The following is an 18468-nucleotide window of genomic DNA, read 5'->3' as shown; positions in this document are numbered from 1 at the left end:
ACAGATTCTCCCCTACAGCCTCCAGAGAGCAGCCCTGCTGACACCTGGATTTTAGCCTCCACAGACCCTTTTCAGCATCCTTACAGCAGCAACAGGAAACTAATACAAAGGTCTTGAGATCTTCCTCAGTGAGATGGGGAGCCACCAGGGAACTCTGAGCTGGGGAGTCAGAGGATCTGTTTTCTGTGTTAGAAGAATCACTCTGCTGCTGTGTTGAGAGCCGACTGTAGGGTCGCCTGGGTAGAAGCTGGGAGGTCAATCACGAGGCCCTTGATGTAATACAGGTGCTACCTTATGGGATGGCCAGATATTCCGATGTTTCAAGAGGAGCCAACTAAAACGATTTTCAACCCTTGTGGGGAATGGGTCTCTCTCAGGGGCTGCCAGTTCGAAGAGAGGCTGAAGAGTGAGAAAAAGAGCTTGATCTTCCGCATCAGACGATGCTGATTCTATCTCAACACCACTTCACTAATCGTGTTATCATGGGCAATTTTCTTAACTCTGGGCTTTTGTTTCCTTATCTTGATGATAATAAATACTTCACAGGCTTGGTTATTAAGAGAACTAAGATAATATATTCATTAATTAGTGAATATTTATGAAGCCAGACAGAAATATTGAGTCCAGAGCTGGGTGAACAGATATAACCTCTGTCCTGACAGAGCCCAAAGTGGAGGGAGGGAGAGAGGCAGAAGTGTAGGCTCTCTGGTGTGGAACTTCCCATCACTGAGCTGTGTCCTTTTCATTTTTTCATAGAGACAAAAAGTATACTAAAGATTATCAGGCACTGAGCAGAGAGGGAATGGGGAGTTATTGTTTAACGGTTACAGAGTTTCAGTTTTGAAGGCACAAAGAATTCTGGAGATAGATGATGGTGATGGCTGCAAAACAATGAGAATATTCTTTTAATGCCACTAAACTATACACTTAATGTATAGATGGGTTAAGATGATACATTTTAAAAAAATTTTAATTTTATTGGAGTACAGTCTTATAATGTGTTATTTTCAGGTGTACAGCAAAGTGATTCAGTTATATACATATATTCATTCATTTTAAGATTCTTTTCTCATATAGGTTATCACAGAGGATTGAGTAGAGTTCCCTGAGCTATACCGTAGGTCCTTGTTGGTTATCTATCTTATACATGGTAGTGTGTGGGTGTTTATCCCAAGCTCCTGATTTATCCCTCCCCCTCCACCTTTCCCCTTTGGTAACCATAGGTTTGTTTTCAATATCTGTAAATCTGTTTTTGTAAATAAGTTCATTTGTATCTTTTTAAAAAAAAGATTCCACATATGAGTGATATCATGTGGTATTTGTCTTTCTCTGACTTCACTTAGTATGATAACCCCTAGGTCCATCCATGTTGCTGCAAATGGCATTGTTTCATTCTTTTTTTTATGGCTGACTAATATTGATTATATATATATACCACATCTTCTTTACCCATTCATCTGTGGATGGACTTTTAGGTTGCTTCCATGTCTTGGCTATTGTAAACAGTGCAGCAATGAACATTGGGGTGCATGTATCTTTTTGAATTATGGTTTTCTCTGGATATATACCTCAGAGTGGGATTGCTGAATCATATGGTAGTTCTATTTTTAGATTTTTAAGGAAACTCCATACTGTTCTCAGTAGTGGTTGTATCAATTTACATTGCTACCAATAGTGTAAGAGGGTTCCCTTTTCTCCACACCCTCTCCAGCATTTATTGTTTCTAGATTTTTTGATGATGACCATTCTGACCGGTGTGAGATGATATCTCATTGTAGTTTTGATTTGCATTTCTCTAATGATTAATGATGTTGAGCATTCTTTCATGTGTCTGTTGGCCATCTGTATATCTTCTTTGAAGAAATGTCTATTTAGGTCTTCTGCCCATTTTTGGATTAGGCTGTTTGTTTGTTTGTTTTATTGAGCTGCATGAACTCCTTGTATATGCCCAGTAGTGGGATTGCTGGCTCATATGGTAGTTCTATTTTTAGTTTTTTAAGGAACCTCCTTACTGTTCGCCATAGTGGTTGTATTAATTTACATTCCCACCAACAGTGCAAGAGGGTTCCCTTTTCTCCACACCCTCTCCAGCATTTATTATTTGTCAACTTTTTGATGATGGTCATTTTGACTGGTGTGAGGTGATACCTCATTGTAGTTTTGATTTGCATTTCTCTGATAATTAGTGATGTGGAGTATTTCTCATGTGTCTATTGGCCATCTGTATGTCTTCTTTGGAGAAATATCTGTTTAGTTCTTCTGCCCATTTTTCAATTGGCTTGTTTGTTTTTTTGACATAGAGCTACATGAGCTGTTTGTATATTTTGCAGATTAATCCCTTGTTGGTCACTTCATTTGCAAATATTTTCTCCCATTTTGTGGGTTGTGTTTTCGTTTTGTTTATGGTTTCCTTTGTTGTGCAGAAGCTTTTAAGTTTAATTAAGTCCCATTTGTTTATTTTTGTTTTTATTTTCATTACTCTAGAAGGTGGATTAAAAAAGATACCGTTGTGATTTATGTGCAAAAGTGTTCTGCCTATGTTTTCCTCTAAGAGTTTTATAGTGTCCGGCCTTACATTTTGGTCTTTGATCCACTTGGAGTTTATTTTTGTGTATGGTGTTAGAGAATGTTCTAATTTCATTTTTTTTACATGTAGCTGTCCAGTTTTCCCAGCACCACTTATTGAAGAGACTGTCTTTTCTCTGTTGTATATTCTTGCCTCCTTTGTCGTAGATTAATTGACCATAGGTGCACGAATTTATTTCTGGGCTCTCTATCTTGTTCCATTGATCTATATTTCTGTTTTTGTGCCAGTAACATATTGTCTTGATTACCCTGGCTTTGTAGTATAGTCTGAAGTCAGGGAGTCTGATTCCTCCAGCTCTGTTTTTCTTTCTCAGGATTGCTTTGGCTATTCGGGGTCTTTTATGTTTCCATATAAATTCAAAATTTTTTTGTTCTAGTTCTGTGAAAAATGCCATTGGTTGAGCTGTGTTCTAAAAAGCAGAAGTGGGACTTCCCTGGTGGCGCAGTGGTTAAGAATCTGCCTGCCAATGCAGGGGACACGGGTTCGAGCCCTGGTCTGGGAAGATCCCACATGCCACGGAGCAACTAAGCCCGTGCGCCACAACTACTGAACCTGCGCTCTAGAGCCTGCGAGCCACAACTACTGAAGCCCGCACGCCTAGAGCCCGTGCTCCGCAACGAGAAGCCCCTGCAATGAGAAGCCCGCACATTGCAACAAAGAGTAGCCACCCCCTTGCCTCAACTAGAGAAAGCCTGTGCACAGCAACAAAGACCCAATTCAACCAAAAATAAATAAGTAAAAAAAAAGCAGAAGTTAGCCACTCAGGGGAGGGGGTTCAAGGTATTTGCAAAATTTGGAAATAAGAAAGCATATAGGATTCGGGGGAACTGAATTTCTTAGAACACACCTGGTACATTGTAAGTGGTCAATAAACAGTAATCAAAAGTGCTTGTATTTCTTCAACGTTTCAGTAACAAGCACTGTGCCAGGCACTTTATAGGCATTACTCCTTGAATCATTGCTGATATACTATGACATAAGTACTAGTATTCCCAGTTTACTGAAGAAGACATTCAAACTCTGAGAGGTTAAGTAATTTGCCTTAAAACAACAAATGATGATGATGATAAAATCATCATTGTATGAATTAAGGCTGCACCAGTGTAGAAATAGCCTGGAAAGATCAATAATCACAGGATCTATGTGGACCAAGTCTGTTAATGTGGTGACTTTGCAGCTAGAGCAATGAGCTTCTTGGAGCTCATGGATTAAGGCAGTTGGTGGGAGAGGTTAGGAAGGGGACGGAGGGAGATGGCAGGAGGCTGCAGCCTGCACGCTGATGCTCCTTTGGCATCCCAATGGTGGATCCCACGTTGTAGCAGCTAACTGGGCAGAGGCCACAACACAGGCAGCGTTTGGAGGTGCAGAGACGGGTGTTGACCTCCTGGTTTACTGAGCCTCCTGCGTTGGTGATTTTTTTTTTTTTTTTTCTTTACCATCCACTAGCTTCTCTAACAACTACAGTCTACCTCTGACTCCTTGGATCAGGCCAAGGTTGGCAATGGCCCCTCATTGTCAAATCCAACAGACTTCTCCTTTCTCATCTTTCTTGACTTTTCTCTGCACTTGGTGCTAAAGACCACTCCCGCTGCCCTTAGCTTTAGAACAACGTCCCAGAATTCTGGAGAACATCTTCCCACCCTCTTGGGCTTTGATCAGGGTAATTGTTTTATGCATCAGCCCTCTTGATGCTGGTTACCATCTGGACACATCTCGTTGCCCCTACTCCCTGGGCAGCGATGGAGATCCTCACTCTCTAGACACGAGAGCTTCCATCCTATAACAGAAGTGGTTGGGCTGATTTCTTTGTGTTGGTGCAATGAATGGCTGAGGCTGGTGCTGACAGGTGACAAACTGCTTGGAACCATGGGGCCGAAGGCACTGGGGCTGCTGTCAGGATGCCCGGAGAGAATGAGACGTCGGCTCTCAGAGCCTCGGATGTCCACAGCATCAAATGTCAGAGAGCCCATTGTTTAATCAACCCTGTGTTGTAAGGAATCCAAGCGATGCTCATACAAGTTCCCAGGACTCACTCACAGGCAAGTTATATTAAAAGGAATGGGAGGAGGGAAAGAAATTTGTGCTGGAGTGTGTGTCTGTTTCTGAAACCCCAGAACAGTATCACGCTTTCTCTTAAGGCTTTGTGTGCAGCCAATTAGAGAACTTTGCTTCCCTGCACCTCCCCTGCCCACCTCTGTTGGCCTTGATGTGTCCCCCTTGACAATGGGGCTACATCTTCTTTGGGACTGGTTCGTCCTGGACTTTTCTTTTTAATTTTTATTTTATATTGGATTACAGTTGTTTTACAATGTTGTGTTAGTTTCAGGTGTACAGCAAAGTGATTCAGTTATACATATACGTGTATCCATTCTTTTTCAGATTCTTTTGCCATATAGGTTATTACAGAATACTGAGTAGAGTTCCCTGTGCTATATAGTAGGTCCTTGTTGATTATCTATTTTATATATAGTAGTGTGAATATGTTAATCCCAAACTCCTAATTTATCCCTCCCCACTTCCTTTCCACTTTGGTAACCATAAGTTTGTTTTTGATGTCTGTCTGTTTCTGTTTTGTAAACAAGTTCATTTGTATCATATTTTAAGATTCCACATATAAGTGATTATCATATGGTATTTGTCTTTCTCTGACTTATTTCACTTAGTATGATAATCTCTAGGTCCATGCATGTTGCTGCAAATGGCATTATTTCATTCTTTTTTATGGCTGAGTAATACTCCATTGTATATATGTGCCACATCTTCTTTATCCATTCCGCTGTCCATGGACACTTAGGCTGCTTCCGTGTCTTGGTTATTGTAAATAGTGCTGGTATGAACACCGGGGTGCATGTATCTCTTCAAATTATGGTTATCTCTGGATATATGCCCAGGAGTGGGATTGCTGGATCATATGGTAGTTCTATTTTTAGCCTTTTAAGGAACCTCCATACTGTTCTCCATAATGGTTGTACCAATTTATATTCCCACCAACAGTGTAGGAGGGTTCCCTTTTCTCCACACCTTCTCCAGCAGTTATATTGCTTGTAGATATTTTGATGCTGGCCATTCTGACAGGTGTGAGGTGATACCTCATTGTAGTTTTGATTTGCATTTCTCTAATAATTAGGGATGGTGGGCATCGTCCTGGACTTTTTTGCTCACCGAGGATGGCGGGTGGTGGCAGTAGTAATAACATGCAGAGTGCCTGCTTATGTACCTATCAGCTCTGCTAGGCTTGAGGTCAAGGATAAGCCTTGTTCATGGTTATGTTTCTAGCTCTGGCACTGTGTCAGGCACACAGCAGGCATGCAATAAATACGCAGGGAATGAAGGAATCAATTTGCGGTTGTCTTATGTGAGAGAGAGGGTGGTACTGTGAAGAGAGCCCTTTGGAAGCAACAGAGCTGGGTGGCAATTGTAGTTCTGCCACTTAAATACATACGACTTTTGATCAAGTTTACCTTTTGCATTTAAAAAATGATACCGTTTGTGATTAAAAAAGATAACATTTGGGGACTTCCCTGGTGGTCCAGTGGTTAAGACTCTGCACTTCCACTGCAGGGGGCGTGGGTTCGATCCCTGGTTAGGGAACTAAGACCCTGCATGCCAGCAGAGCATGGCCAAAACAAAACAAACAAAAAACCCCAAAAACATTTGTCAAGCACCTAGCACACCACCAGGTGCATGGGGGGGGGGGGTGGTTTGTAAACGTCTTTCTCCCTTCCTCAGCCTGCACAGGCTGCCTGCACCCTCGGGTCCTCCCACGAGGCTCACGAGGCGTAGACGGGCACAGTTGGGGTGATCCCTATTTGAAGAGAAGGCTGAGATTCCCCCGTACCTTTCTGATTTCAGCTTATTCCTGGAACTACGTGGGCGCGGTGCAAACAGAACCAGTGAGCAAGCCAGCAGATGGTGAAGAGCAGCAGGGCTACCGTGGCCACAGACACCAGCAACCAGTGAGAAGCACAGATAGGTGCATGTGCACGTGTACATGTGTGTCTGTGGCTCTGAGAAGCCCCCTGGTCCCCAGCTGCCCCCCACACCCCTTACATTGCCTACCTTCAAGAGTACCAGATAGAATCATGGCTTCCAACCAGAGCAATGGGAAATCATCTGAATAACACTTTTCAGGACTTAGCAACCTACCTCTGGGCAGAGAGGGCAGAGGGAGCAGAGTTAAGCTGTGCTTATCATCTGCTCAGATAACTGTGGAGGCAGACCTGGGCACAGCCCGTCCCAGGCCTTGCTGCACTCTCCTGCACAGGAGGCCAGGTAATGGGGTTTGCTCAAATTCTATTATAGTTGCCTAGGAAATGAGCTCCCAGCAGACAGGCTTCCAGGAGGTGTGTGGGGACAACAGCAAGGACTTGCAAATGAGGGAGATAAAGCTGCCTACAGGGCGTGGCACCGGGAGACTGACACATCAGGGATGCAGAGAGGGGCAGAGTCATCTTGAGAGCTGGGGGGCCCCCAGGGCCAGCAAAACTGGGTGGTTCCTGAATTGATGGCATTAACACATCCAGAGGGAGAAGCTGTCAGGCAGGGAGGGGCAGGAAGGAAAGAGAAGCAAAGAATGAGCTTTTGGGGGCATGTTAATAAAAGAAAAAACTATCGTTGACTGCGCCCGGCTCTGTGACAGGGACTCTATAGTCAGAGTCTCATGTCCTTCTCAACATCCTTATTCATTCCTATCTAATTAATTACCCCACTGCCCCATTTGCTCTTAGCAATCACGGCTGAACATCCAGCGGTGCTTTCTATGTGCTGCCCCGGGTTAGCTGTGAGCTGGAGGTTAACTGGAGGGGTCATCAAGAGTTTTGCAGTTCAGAGGGCAGCTCTGGGGCAGCCTGCCCAGATTCAGGCCCTACCTGGACACTCACCTGCTCGTTCTCTCCAGCAAGTTACATCTTTGTGCCACTGTTTTATCCTCTCTGAGATGGGGATATATTAGGACTTCGGCTGTGGGGTTTTGTATGAATTAAATGGATTATCTCATGTAGAGCTTAAGACAGCTCTTCAACGCATAGAATGCACTTGATAACTACAACCTGTGAGGATGATCATGGCCATCGTGATGATGGTAGAGATCAGCCCATCAGGCGTTTGGATCAATAAACAGGTTAAGCACAACAGCAAACAAATGGTGGGAGAGGGTGTGGAGAAAAGGGAACCCCCCCCCACATTGTTGGTGGGAATGTAAATTGGTGCAGCCACTGTGGAGAACAGTATGGAGGTTCCTCAAAAAACTAAAAATAGAATTACCATATGACCCAGCAATCCCACTCCTGGGCCTATACCCAGAGAAAACCATAATTCAAAAAGAGTCGTGTACCACAATGTTCATTGCAGCACTATTTACAACAGCCAGGACATGGAAGCAACCTAAGTGTCCATCGCCAGATGAATGGATAAAGAAGATGTAGTACATATATACAATGGAATACTACTCAGCCATAAAAAAAGAATGAAATAATGCCATTTGCAGCAACATGCATGGATTTAGAGATTATCATACTAAGTGAAATAAGCCAGAGAAAGACAATTACCATATGCTATCCCTTATATGTGGAATCTAAAATATGCCACAAATGAACTTATGTACAAAACAGAAACTCACAGACATAGAGAGCAGACTTGTGGTTGCCAAGGGGGCAAGGGGATGTGGAGGGAGGGAGTGGGAGTTTGGGGTTAGCAGATGCAAATTATTATATATAGGATGGACAAACAACAAGGTCCTACTGTATAGCACAGGGAACTATATTCAATATCCTGTGATAAACCAAAATGGAAAAAAATATAAAAATGTAAATATATATGTATAATTGAATCACTTTGCTGTACAGCAGAAATTAACACAACATTGTAAACCAACTATACTTCAATAAAACAAACAAACATTATAAAAACAGTAAGCACAGAACGCCTTTGGATAAGCCAGGATAAGCAAGATGTCTGCTTAGTGATGCTGTGCCCGTGGGCATGTTATTTCACCCAGGCATCCTCATCTGTTAAATGAACTGCGATGAGGTTAAATGACAAAGTACATGCGAAAGTGCTTGCAACAGTGCTTGGCCTCTAATACGTGCTCAATAAATGTTAAATGCTACAGTAGAAACAAAATGACGAATGTACACAAGGGAATGCCACCTGGTAATGTCCCTCATCGAGCAGCCAATCGGCCTCTCCTGGTGCCACCTGTCCCTGGCCTTGTTCACATTTCTGTCCTTCATTCAACCAGTGTTTACAAAGCCGCCATCATGTGCCAGGGGACACGTGATGGGGGAGGGCGGTTAGATGTCATCCTGCAGAGAACACAATAAAACTGGAATCTGTCACTCCTGTACACTCTCAGGATATAGTCTCAACCAACGTGGCACGTTTGTCCCCTCGAAAGCGAGGCAACATTTGCAAAGCAAAGCACAGAGGTTTAAAGCTTCAAGCACTGAACAAAGCTGAGGATTCTGCTGGGTTCGAGAAAGAGGCGAGAAACCTGCCCCAGTCTCATGGATGTGGGACGTCCCAGCTGACAGAGCTGTCTAGGCCTCTACCATTCTGGAACATTCCTTGAACATGCCAAGATATTTCATGCCTTTATACCTATTAGTCCTTAAAGCCTGAACTGAACTATCACCTAGTTTCAAGGCCTTCCCAGCCCACCCACACTGGGTTGTCATCTTGTGAGTCTGAGCTCCCGTATCATCTTTTATCTCTGTACCTGTATTGATAATGACAAGAGCAGCAGCAGGGCGTGCAGCTGGAGTGCCCCCTAGAAGGTAACCCCATGAGGGCAGGAACCCAGCCTGTGCTGTGCACCGCGAAAGCCCCAGTGCCTAGAACAGAGCCTGGTCATGGCAGATGCACAGTGTATATCCGTGGAATGCAGAACATGCCAGGCATGTGCTAGGTGCTTGCCAAGTACTATTCCATTTAACCTTCCCAGAACCTTAAGAGGGAAGAAAGAATATGATCCCCACTTCATAGGTGGAAAGTTTGAGGGTTAAGTACCTTTCCCAAGGTCCAGTAAACGCTGAGTAAGGAGTGCTCAGTGTTGAGAGGCAGGTCGAGCGAATCCAGAGACAGCACTGTCACAAGGCAGCACACTGCCTGGCACATAGTAGGTGCTCACTCAATAGTTTTTGGAGTGAATGAGCATGAGTATATAGTTTCTCATTTCATTAAAAAAAAAAAAAAAAAAAAAGAGATGGTTACACGAAGTTACCAAGCTGTACTGAAGGCGGCAGTTCGTAACAGTGGGGGTTATGGGCGGGGGCCTGGCAAAGACGTTCAGTTCTGAGTGCTGAGAATGGGCCAAAGCACAGAAAATTAACTTCTGTTGAACACCTACTAGACCCCTGCAAGAAGCTATTACTAGCCCCTTTACTAACTGAGGAAGCAGAGGACTGGGGAGACGAAATAAGCAACCCCGAGTCACATCCTTGATAAGCACGGTAGAACCTGCAGGCAAAGGCAGGTCTGCGTGACTTCCGCCATGCCTGCTGAATTTCACTTGACATTTCTGAAATCAGGAGTGAAAGCTGCACATCTCCACCCTCATTTTTTAGAAGACACAGGTGAAGGGGTGGGAGTGATATTTTAGTGAAACTCTGCAGCTATGCCCATGCATATAACCGATTTCATTATTTTCCAGTTGATCTGTTTGTTTTTGCTATGATAATAGCTGGTTGCTAAGCAACTGCTCAGGGAGCTATGATGCTGAACTTTTTTTGGTAACCAAGTAGGCTCCCCAAAAGGGGTGATATGGGTAAGTGTTTGGGGGTCTAATGGAAGGGCTGCCAATCAGCCTGCTCCGGTATCCTGAGTTTTGAGAGGGATCTAGCCCCTTCCGTTAATGAGCAGGCTATTGTAGAGGGGGTGGCCACCTTCCTCCTCTGACACTAAGATTTAACCTCTCTGGGGCCTCAGTTTGGTCACCTGTAGTAACACTTACCTCACACAGAAGAAATTTTTCCTTAAGCTAATGGGAAGTCAATATGGTTATCTTCACATGAAAAGGATAGTGCACGCTTATTTGGGACTTCTGATAGAATCGTATTCCTTACCAGTTCTCAAAATTCTAGTTCCTAGAAATGATCAAGGTCAGAGGTCATACCGACAAGGGATTAATCTCCAAAATTTACAAACAGCTCATGCAGCTCTATGTCAAAAAAACAAACCCAATCAAAAAATGGGCAGAAGGTCTAAATAGGCATTTCTCCAAAGAAGACATACAGATGGCCAAAAAGCACATAAGAAGATGCTTAACATCACCAATTATCAGAGAAATGCAAATCAAAACTACAATGAGTTAGCACCTCATAACGGTCAGAATGGCCATCATCAAAAAGTCTACAAACAATAAATGCTGGAGAGGGTGTGGACAAAAGGGAACCCTCTTGCAGTGTTGGTGGGAATGTAAATTGGTGCAGCCACTATGGAGGTTCCTTAAAAAACTACAAATAGAACTACCATATGATCTGGCAGTCCCACCCCTGGGCAGGGCATATATCTGGAGAAAACCATAGTCCAAAAGGATACATGCACCTTAATGTTCACTGCAGCACTATTTACAATAGCCAAGACATGGAAGCAACCTAAATGTCCTTCGACAGAGGAATGGATAAAGATGTGGTACATATATACAACGGAATATTACTCAGTCATAAAAAAGAATGAAATAATGCCATTTGCAGCAACATGCATGGACCTAGAGATTATCATACTACGTGAAATAAGCCAGAGAAAGACAAATACCATATGTTATCACTTATATGTGGAATCTAATGATAAAAAGAGATACAAATGAACTTATTTACGAAAGAGAAGCAGACTTATAGACATCAAAAACAAACTTATGGTTACCAAAGGGGAAAGGTGGGGGGAGGATAAATCAGGAGCTTGGGATGAACACACACACACTACTATATCATAAGACAGATGACCAACAGGGACCTACTGTATAGCACTGGCAACTCTACCCAATAGTCTGTGATAACCTATATGAGAAAAGAATCTAAAAAAAAATGAATATATGTATATGTATAACTGAATCACTTTACTGTACACCAGAAAGTAACACAACATTATAAATCACCTATACTCCAATAAAATTTTTTTAAAAAAGGTCAGAGGTGGGCTTCCCTGGTGGCGCAGTGGTTGAGAATCTGCCTGCTAATGCAGGGGACACGGGTTCGAGCCCTGGTCTGGGAAGATCCCACATGCCACGGAGCACCTGGGCCCGTGAGCCACAACTACTGAGCCTGCGCGTCTGGAGCCTGTGCCCCGCAACGGGAGGGGCCGCGATAGTGAAAGGCCCGCGCACAGCGATGAAGAGCGGTCCCCGCACCGCGATGAAGAGTGGCCCCCGCTTGCCGCAACTAGAGAAAGCCCTCGCACGAACCGAAGACCCAACACAGCCAAAAATAAATAAATAAATAAATAAAGTAGCTATAAAAAAGGTCAGAGGTCACAAACTGGTGGTCTGTGGGGATGAGAAGGTTCTATTCATCCTGAAGACATGTTTGGTCTGACTCAACAGTGTTTAAATTTTTTAAAAAAATTAGTTGTCAACACTAAAAATTAAAACATGAAAATCCGCATTTCTAGCTCCTCTTGAAAAATATGAAGACCTTAGCCTTGCCCTCTATCCTCTCCAGAGCAATAATTCCACAATCAGAATGCAGAGGTGGCAGCTGCCTGAGATGGGGGCTCCGGTCTCCCTAGTGAATTGTACTCAGCATCCTTGGTTCCTTTAGGCCAAGGTCCTGGCCCCAGCAGGCATGTGTGTTTGTGACTCCTGACATAAGTCCATTTATTCATTTCACAATGAGGAAACAGGTTGAAGAAAACAGAATTGTTGGAAGTCACACAGTTTTTTACGGCACAGAGTGCGAGCTGGAACCAGGGTTGCAGCAGGTGCCTGTCTACCGTGACACTCAGAGTCAATGCCATGCTATCCTGCTTAGTCCAGGGAGGACGTGGGCACAGCAGACCAAGAGGGGGCCAGCACGAGACACAGGCCAAAGCAGGCAGGACTTCTAGGTACCGGCTTTTGAAAAGGAAGTCTCAGGTGACAACATTTGAAAGAGGTTCCCTGTCTTGCCTTCCAAAGCCCAGCCACCTTTGCAGACAGTTACTGATTCCAGCTGCGGAATCTCTCTCTGGTCCATCTACCTGTCTCTGCTGCTACTTCTGACTCCTTCGCTAGGCCTCCAACATCTCTCACCAGAATGAACACAAGAGTCCCCTAACTTATCTCCTCTGGCCCTACTGACTGTGAGCCTTCCCTGATGCAACAAGAGTGATCTTCCTTAAATGCACATCTAATCATGCCATTCTCTCAGTGATCTTCCAGTACCCACCCCCCCCACCCCACCTCATAAAGCCCAAACTCCTTAGCGTATTTTATGAGAAGTCCTGAGGCACCCACCCTGGCTTACATTTCTGGCCACATCATCTCTTGCTGTTCTCCCCATCAGGGCTCTGGCCACCTGCCTCTCCAGAATGGATCTCTCTCTCTACCTGGAACATCGTCCCCTCTCCTGGCCAACTCCAGCTCAGCCTCAGGCCTCCATTTAGATCTAACCTCTCCAGGACATCCTTTCCTATACTGCCTCCCCCCTAGATGAGGCTGATAACCCTGGGAGAGGACACACCTATCACAGTACCTAAGGAGTCTGCGTCTTTGCTCAACTGTCATTCCTGTTGGTCTAAAGCTCTAGGATTCACAGATCCTATCTGTGTGGTTCACAGATATGGGGGCCCCTAAGGTGCCTCGTAAATGGTTACTCACTAAATGAATGGATACTATGGATGGAGAAGAAAGAATCCGAAAAGTCCCACTCTCTTTTCACTCTAGACGGAAGTCGCTTTGCTTCTCTGGTCTGTTTTCACATGTGCAGTAAAAGAGCACTGGACAAGATCAGTTATTCTCAACTCAGGGTCTCTGCACTCCTATAGGGCCTGTGAAGAAAGGAATGGGGTTTCAGGGGCAATCTGCAATCTTTCAAAATGCGTGAGGGGAACCACACACCTTCTTGTGAGGAGGTGGCTAAAGGCCAACTCAAACTTCAGGTGACTGTGCAGTAAGGAAATGCTAATTAATGGGCAATACCAGTTATCTCACATTGGGTAAGGTCATGATTAGCAGTTATTGATGTCTTTGATCAATAAAACATACGAAGATGACATAAAACACAGTCTGTTCATGTGTAATGTTTTTCAAATCACGAGGCCCACGAGGCAAAATTATATAGTCTTTGGATGGGGGAGCAGAGACCACAGACTTTTAAGATGGGGCCAGTTCACCTTCAACAAGCTGGAAGGAAGTCTCTGCGGGTGCTCCCGCAGAAGAGCCCCAGAAGGTGGGCTGTGGTCCGATAGCGAAGCCTCTCTCTTGCTGGGGGAGGGCAGCCCTCACCCCTACCGTCTGTTCCCTTGGAAGCCCCTCCTGACACACCCAGAGTCTGACATCATCCTGCAAGCTGCAGAGGTTTCACAATTCACAGGAATCAGGGGCTGAAAGTGCTGTCTGGCCACACGGGGGCGCCCTCACTCCACACACTGGGATCCCAAGGCCCAGCTGGAGCTGGAAGACAGCTCCATTCCTGGAGTCCCTGCAGGGTCAGGAGTCCTATAGGGTTCATGCTGCTCCCTACCACAGCCGATGCTTTTTGGGAAGACACCTCTCATCCTCCCCGACAGGGTTATGTTGATTCGGGGTCGCTCACCTGCTGTTGTTTTTTTTAAAAAACATCTTTATTGGAGTATAATTGCTTTACAATGGTGTGTTAGTTTCTGCTTTATAACAAAGTGAATTAGCTGTACGTATACATATATCCCCATATCCCCTCCCTCTTGCGTCTCCCTCCCACCCTCCCTATCCCACCCCTCTAGGTGGTCACAAAGCACCGAGCTGATCTCCCTGTGCTATGCGGCTGCTTCCCACTAGCTACCTATTTTACATTTGGTAGTGTATATATGTCCATGCCACTCTCTCACTTCGTCCCAGCTTACCCTTGCCCCTCCCTGTGTCCTCAAGTCCATTCTCTATGTCTGCGTCTTCATTCCTGTCCTGCCCCTAGGTTCATAAGAATCGTTTTTGTTTTTTGTTTTTTTTAGATTCCATATATATGCGTTAGCACACGGTATTTGTTTTTCTCTTTCTGACTTCCTTTGTATGATAGACTCTAGGTCCATCCACCTGACTACAAATAACTCAATTTCACTTCTTTTTATGGCTGAGGAATATTCCATTGTATATATGTGCCACATCTTCTTTATCCATTCATCTGTCGATGGACACTTAGTTTGCTTCCATGTCCTGGCTATTGTAAATAGAGCTGCAATGAACATTGCGGTGCATGACTCTTTGAACTACGGTTTTCTCATCACCTGTTGTTCTTAATAAAGACAGTCTGGAAGGGACTCCAGCTGCTCAGAGGGGAGAGACTGATGCTATGGCATCCCAAGATAACCCTGGAAGGAAACCTGACTCAGAAAGTGGACAGAGAATAGCCTGCCTTCCCTTGATCTACAGAGCAGGGCAGGGAGGGAGCTCGTATCACATCCATGCTCTGGCTTTAGTACCAGAGGTTTTTTTTTTTGTTTAAACTCTAGTTTTGCATTTTTTTTTTTTTCCACACACACACACACTGTATTTTATTTTTACAAGAGATAGATAGACTGACACCAAGCATTGTACATGGATGACCACAACAAAAGCAACAATGATTGCAATTACCAAACATGAAACACACTTATACTATGTCATAATATTGACATTCAGTCCAGTAATCCTCCACTGTAACAGCTCCTTTACTTTGCAGTGAAAATTGATTTGTATATTCTTTTCCTCTGAGTCCTTGTGGGATTTTTTTTTTTTTTAATTCAGACAGAAAGTCACAAAAATTATACTCATCCTCATCAGTTCACTCAGTCCCATGTAATTAATTTCTTTTTTTTCATCTTGATCTTTTGTTAGCAGTTTTATGAGTTCATCAGTCTAAAAATCTTATATGTTCTGGTATAATGTTATAAGTAATAATCCTAGTTATTACTTTAAAATGTATATCTCAGAAATAACTAATTTTCTTGTCAACTGCATTATTATGAACTTTCATCAAATCTTTAACCATGGTCATTTTTAAGTCTTTTGTCATTTACAGACAGTTCTGGGTGTACTCTGATGATTTTGCAAATATGTTCCTATAAAAGAGTTTCATCTTCAAGAAATTCATGGAAAAGACTCTGACAAGTACAGGTTTCTGGTAACTGACTGTACTGCTGAACTGAATGAATAAGCATTTTCAGAACTCTAATGAAAAACTGATGAACTCATAAAAAAGTACCAGAGGTTTAAAGACTCTTGTGGGAGCTCTTCTGAGAGTGAGACAGACAGAGACAGACAGAGACAGAGACAGGCACGCACACACACACACACACACACACACAGGGAGGGAAGTCGGGGAGGGCAAGAGACCAGGAGAGAGAGAATTCAGACCCTGCTCTGTTTGGGACAGTCAGACAGGTATGAAGCAGGGCGGGCTGCAGACCTGGGGTCCGACAGACACTGGTTCAAATCCTGGAGCAGCCTAGGTGCACCCGAGCAGGTTACTTTGCTTCTCTGAGCCTCACCGTTCACCACAATAAAAGGGAGGGGGTAACCATGCCTGCCTTTTGGGCTTGATGTGCGGCTCCAGCAGGACAATTAATATATGCAAACCACCCCTCGTGGTACCTGGATCAGGAAGGTACTCACTCGGCAGCAGAGATAACACGTGTTGACAAACGACAGTGATAAAGGATTAAAACAAATTTTGACCATTTACATCTTGTGACTTTAGCTTGCTCACATGGGGACTTTTGGGCTAGGTGAATTCTACAGTCCCTTCCAGTTCAGATGGTTTGTTATTCCATAATAAACGCAACAAGCTGAGAGCTTTCCCCAGCTGCTGGACGCCTGCCCCCCCTGCCTCCCCCCCCCCCCGCCCCCCATGGGGAGAGCTGAAAGGAGTCACAGAGAGTCAGGCCGGCTGACCCCAGCTCCCACTTTACTGTGAGCTCCCCATCTCGCTCCCAGTCTCCCGCTGGGAACATAAAGAATGATAATAGTACCCGTGGCAGGGACTCCGCAAGGGAAGGAAATGAAATCCCACCTGTCATGCATTCAGAACAGTGCCTGGCACTCAGCGAGCACTTCAATAAATGTTAGCCATCACCACCACTTTGATTTGTTTTCCAGAATAGGCAGTGATCTTTCTAGAATGGTTAGATGAAGGCTGTCGGATCCAAAATTGGAAGAGGAATGATATGTTTTCATAAAAGCTATAGGAAGAGCATTAGACTGGGAGACAGGAGATGCTTCCTGGACCAAGCTCTGCCATAAACATTTCATGAGGCCAACTGGGGTTCTAGTCTGTTCATCGTAAAAATGCAGACACTGGATAGCCTAAGTGCCCCTCCAAACCCGGCAGTCAGGGGCCGTTTATCTATGGGTGGACTTGGGCCGGTGCTGTCCCCTTCTGGGTCTTGGCTGACCCACCGACAGAGGGAACATTGGACTAGACGACGATCCTAAAGGGGGTTCTGGCCCCGGCACTGCCCGCGCCTGAGCCCCATGGGTCCTCACCTGAGGTACTCATAGAGTCCGTACATGGGCAGGAAGTCGATGTCGGACAGGAACATGTAGGGCGTGCCCACGTGCTTCATGGCCACGTTGCGCAGCAGGTTCACGGGGTAGAACTGGCCCTCCTTGTACACGATGTGGTAGGCCACGTTGTGGCGGCCCATGAGCACCTCAGAGCCCTGTGCGTAGCGGAGGAACTGCTGGGCCTCAGCGTCCGACAGGTAGAGGGCCAGGCTGATGGGCCCCTCCCAGTGCTTGCAGATGGCCTCGAGCATCTGGAGCCTGCAAGAGACGGGAAACCTGACCCATCCGCGCATGCGCGGGCCTCATCTGCGTATACGGGTGTCATCTGTGTATCCCCGCTTCGTCCCGTCTGCTAGCCTGGGGCTGGGGAACTCCACCTTCATCCACCGTTGGTCAGTCAGCTCCAAATCCAAACCCCTGCTCTAAATGTTAATCACTGTGTGATGGAGGCCAAGAACCAAACCTCAGTTCCTTTATCTATAAAATGGGCACAAAAACACTCACCTTTTTGTGTCTAGTTTTTGAATGCTTCCAACCAGAGGGGTGATAGGGAGAGAGTCACATCCCACAATACTAAGCTTTTTCTTTTCAGACTCCTCTTTTCAATAATGGGTGGGAAAAAAATACATGAAATGATGTAAAGATCCCTTTCCAGCTTAAAACTCCTATACCTCTCCTTCTCCCTCAGCAAAGGTATACAGCAGCCCTACCACTCCCCTGAAGCAGGGACCAGCCATAGGAGATTTAGCCAAACTGAGGCCATGAGTTACAAGGAGCATTAAAACAAGCAGTAAAAACAAGAGTAATAATAAACACAATTACTGACTCATTACTATGCACCAGACACTTCCCAGAATTCTCCCCCAAACCCTGTGCCCCATCTGTCATTTCCCCCGTTTTCCTGATGTAGGAATTGAGGCTCTACATGTCCAGTCAGCTTTGGTTTTTGGACTTGCACCAAATGTGTGTGGCTAGGTTTATGCATAGGACTTTGAAGACAGTGAGAAGAAAATACTCTTGGGTGTCTGGCAAAGGCAAGGAAAAAAAACCATGTGAATGTTGGGGACAAAAGCAAGCCTGGGGTGACAGTGTCTTCATTTTTCAGAGCGCTTATTGCTCCAGGGCGCCAGGCAATTTTGCAAGGCTACCGGAGAGGCGCTGAGCCAGGGAGAGTGAGGGTGGGGTGGGAACAGAGCCCAGAGGAAAAAACGAAAGATGCTCCCAACCAAGAGGG

At 44.9% G+C, this 18468-nt stretch overlaps 1 protein-coding gene across 4 annotated transcripts in view; it reads right to left on the bottom strand.

The window, feature by feature from the left end:
* Nucleotides 1–18468, bottom strand: part of LARGE1 (LARGE xylosyl- and glucuronyltransferase 1) — a 604481-nt gene that overhangs the window by 14308 nt on the left and 571705 nt on the right. For all 4 annotated transcript variants that reach the window (XM_007165714.3, XM_057556600.1, XM_057556598.1 and 1 more), the window contains exon 12: nucleotides 17214–17492. In XM_007165714.3, the coding sequence (XP_007165776.2) occupies nucleotides 17214–17492 (279 nt within the window). The remainder of the gene's footprint in view (nucleotides 1–17213; nucleotides 17493–18468) is intronic.

This window comes from Balaenoptera acutorostrata, chromosome 11 (genome assembly GCF_949987535.1).
Source record: "Balaenoptera acutorostrata chromosome 11, mBalAcu1.1, whole genome shotgun sequence".
Lineage (NCBI taxonomy): Eukaryota > Metazoa > Chordata > Mammalia > Artiodactyla > Balaenopteridae > Balaenoptera > Balaenoptera acutorostrata.
This window is presented reverse-complemented; position numbering and strand designations above follow the sequence as displayed.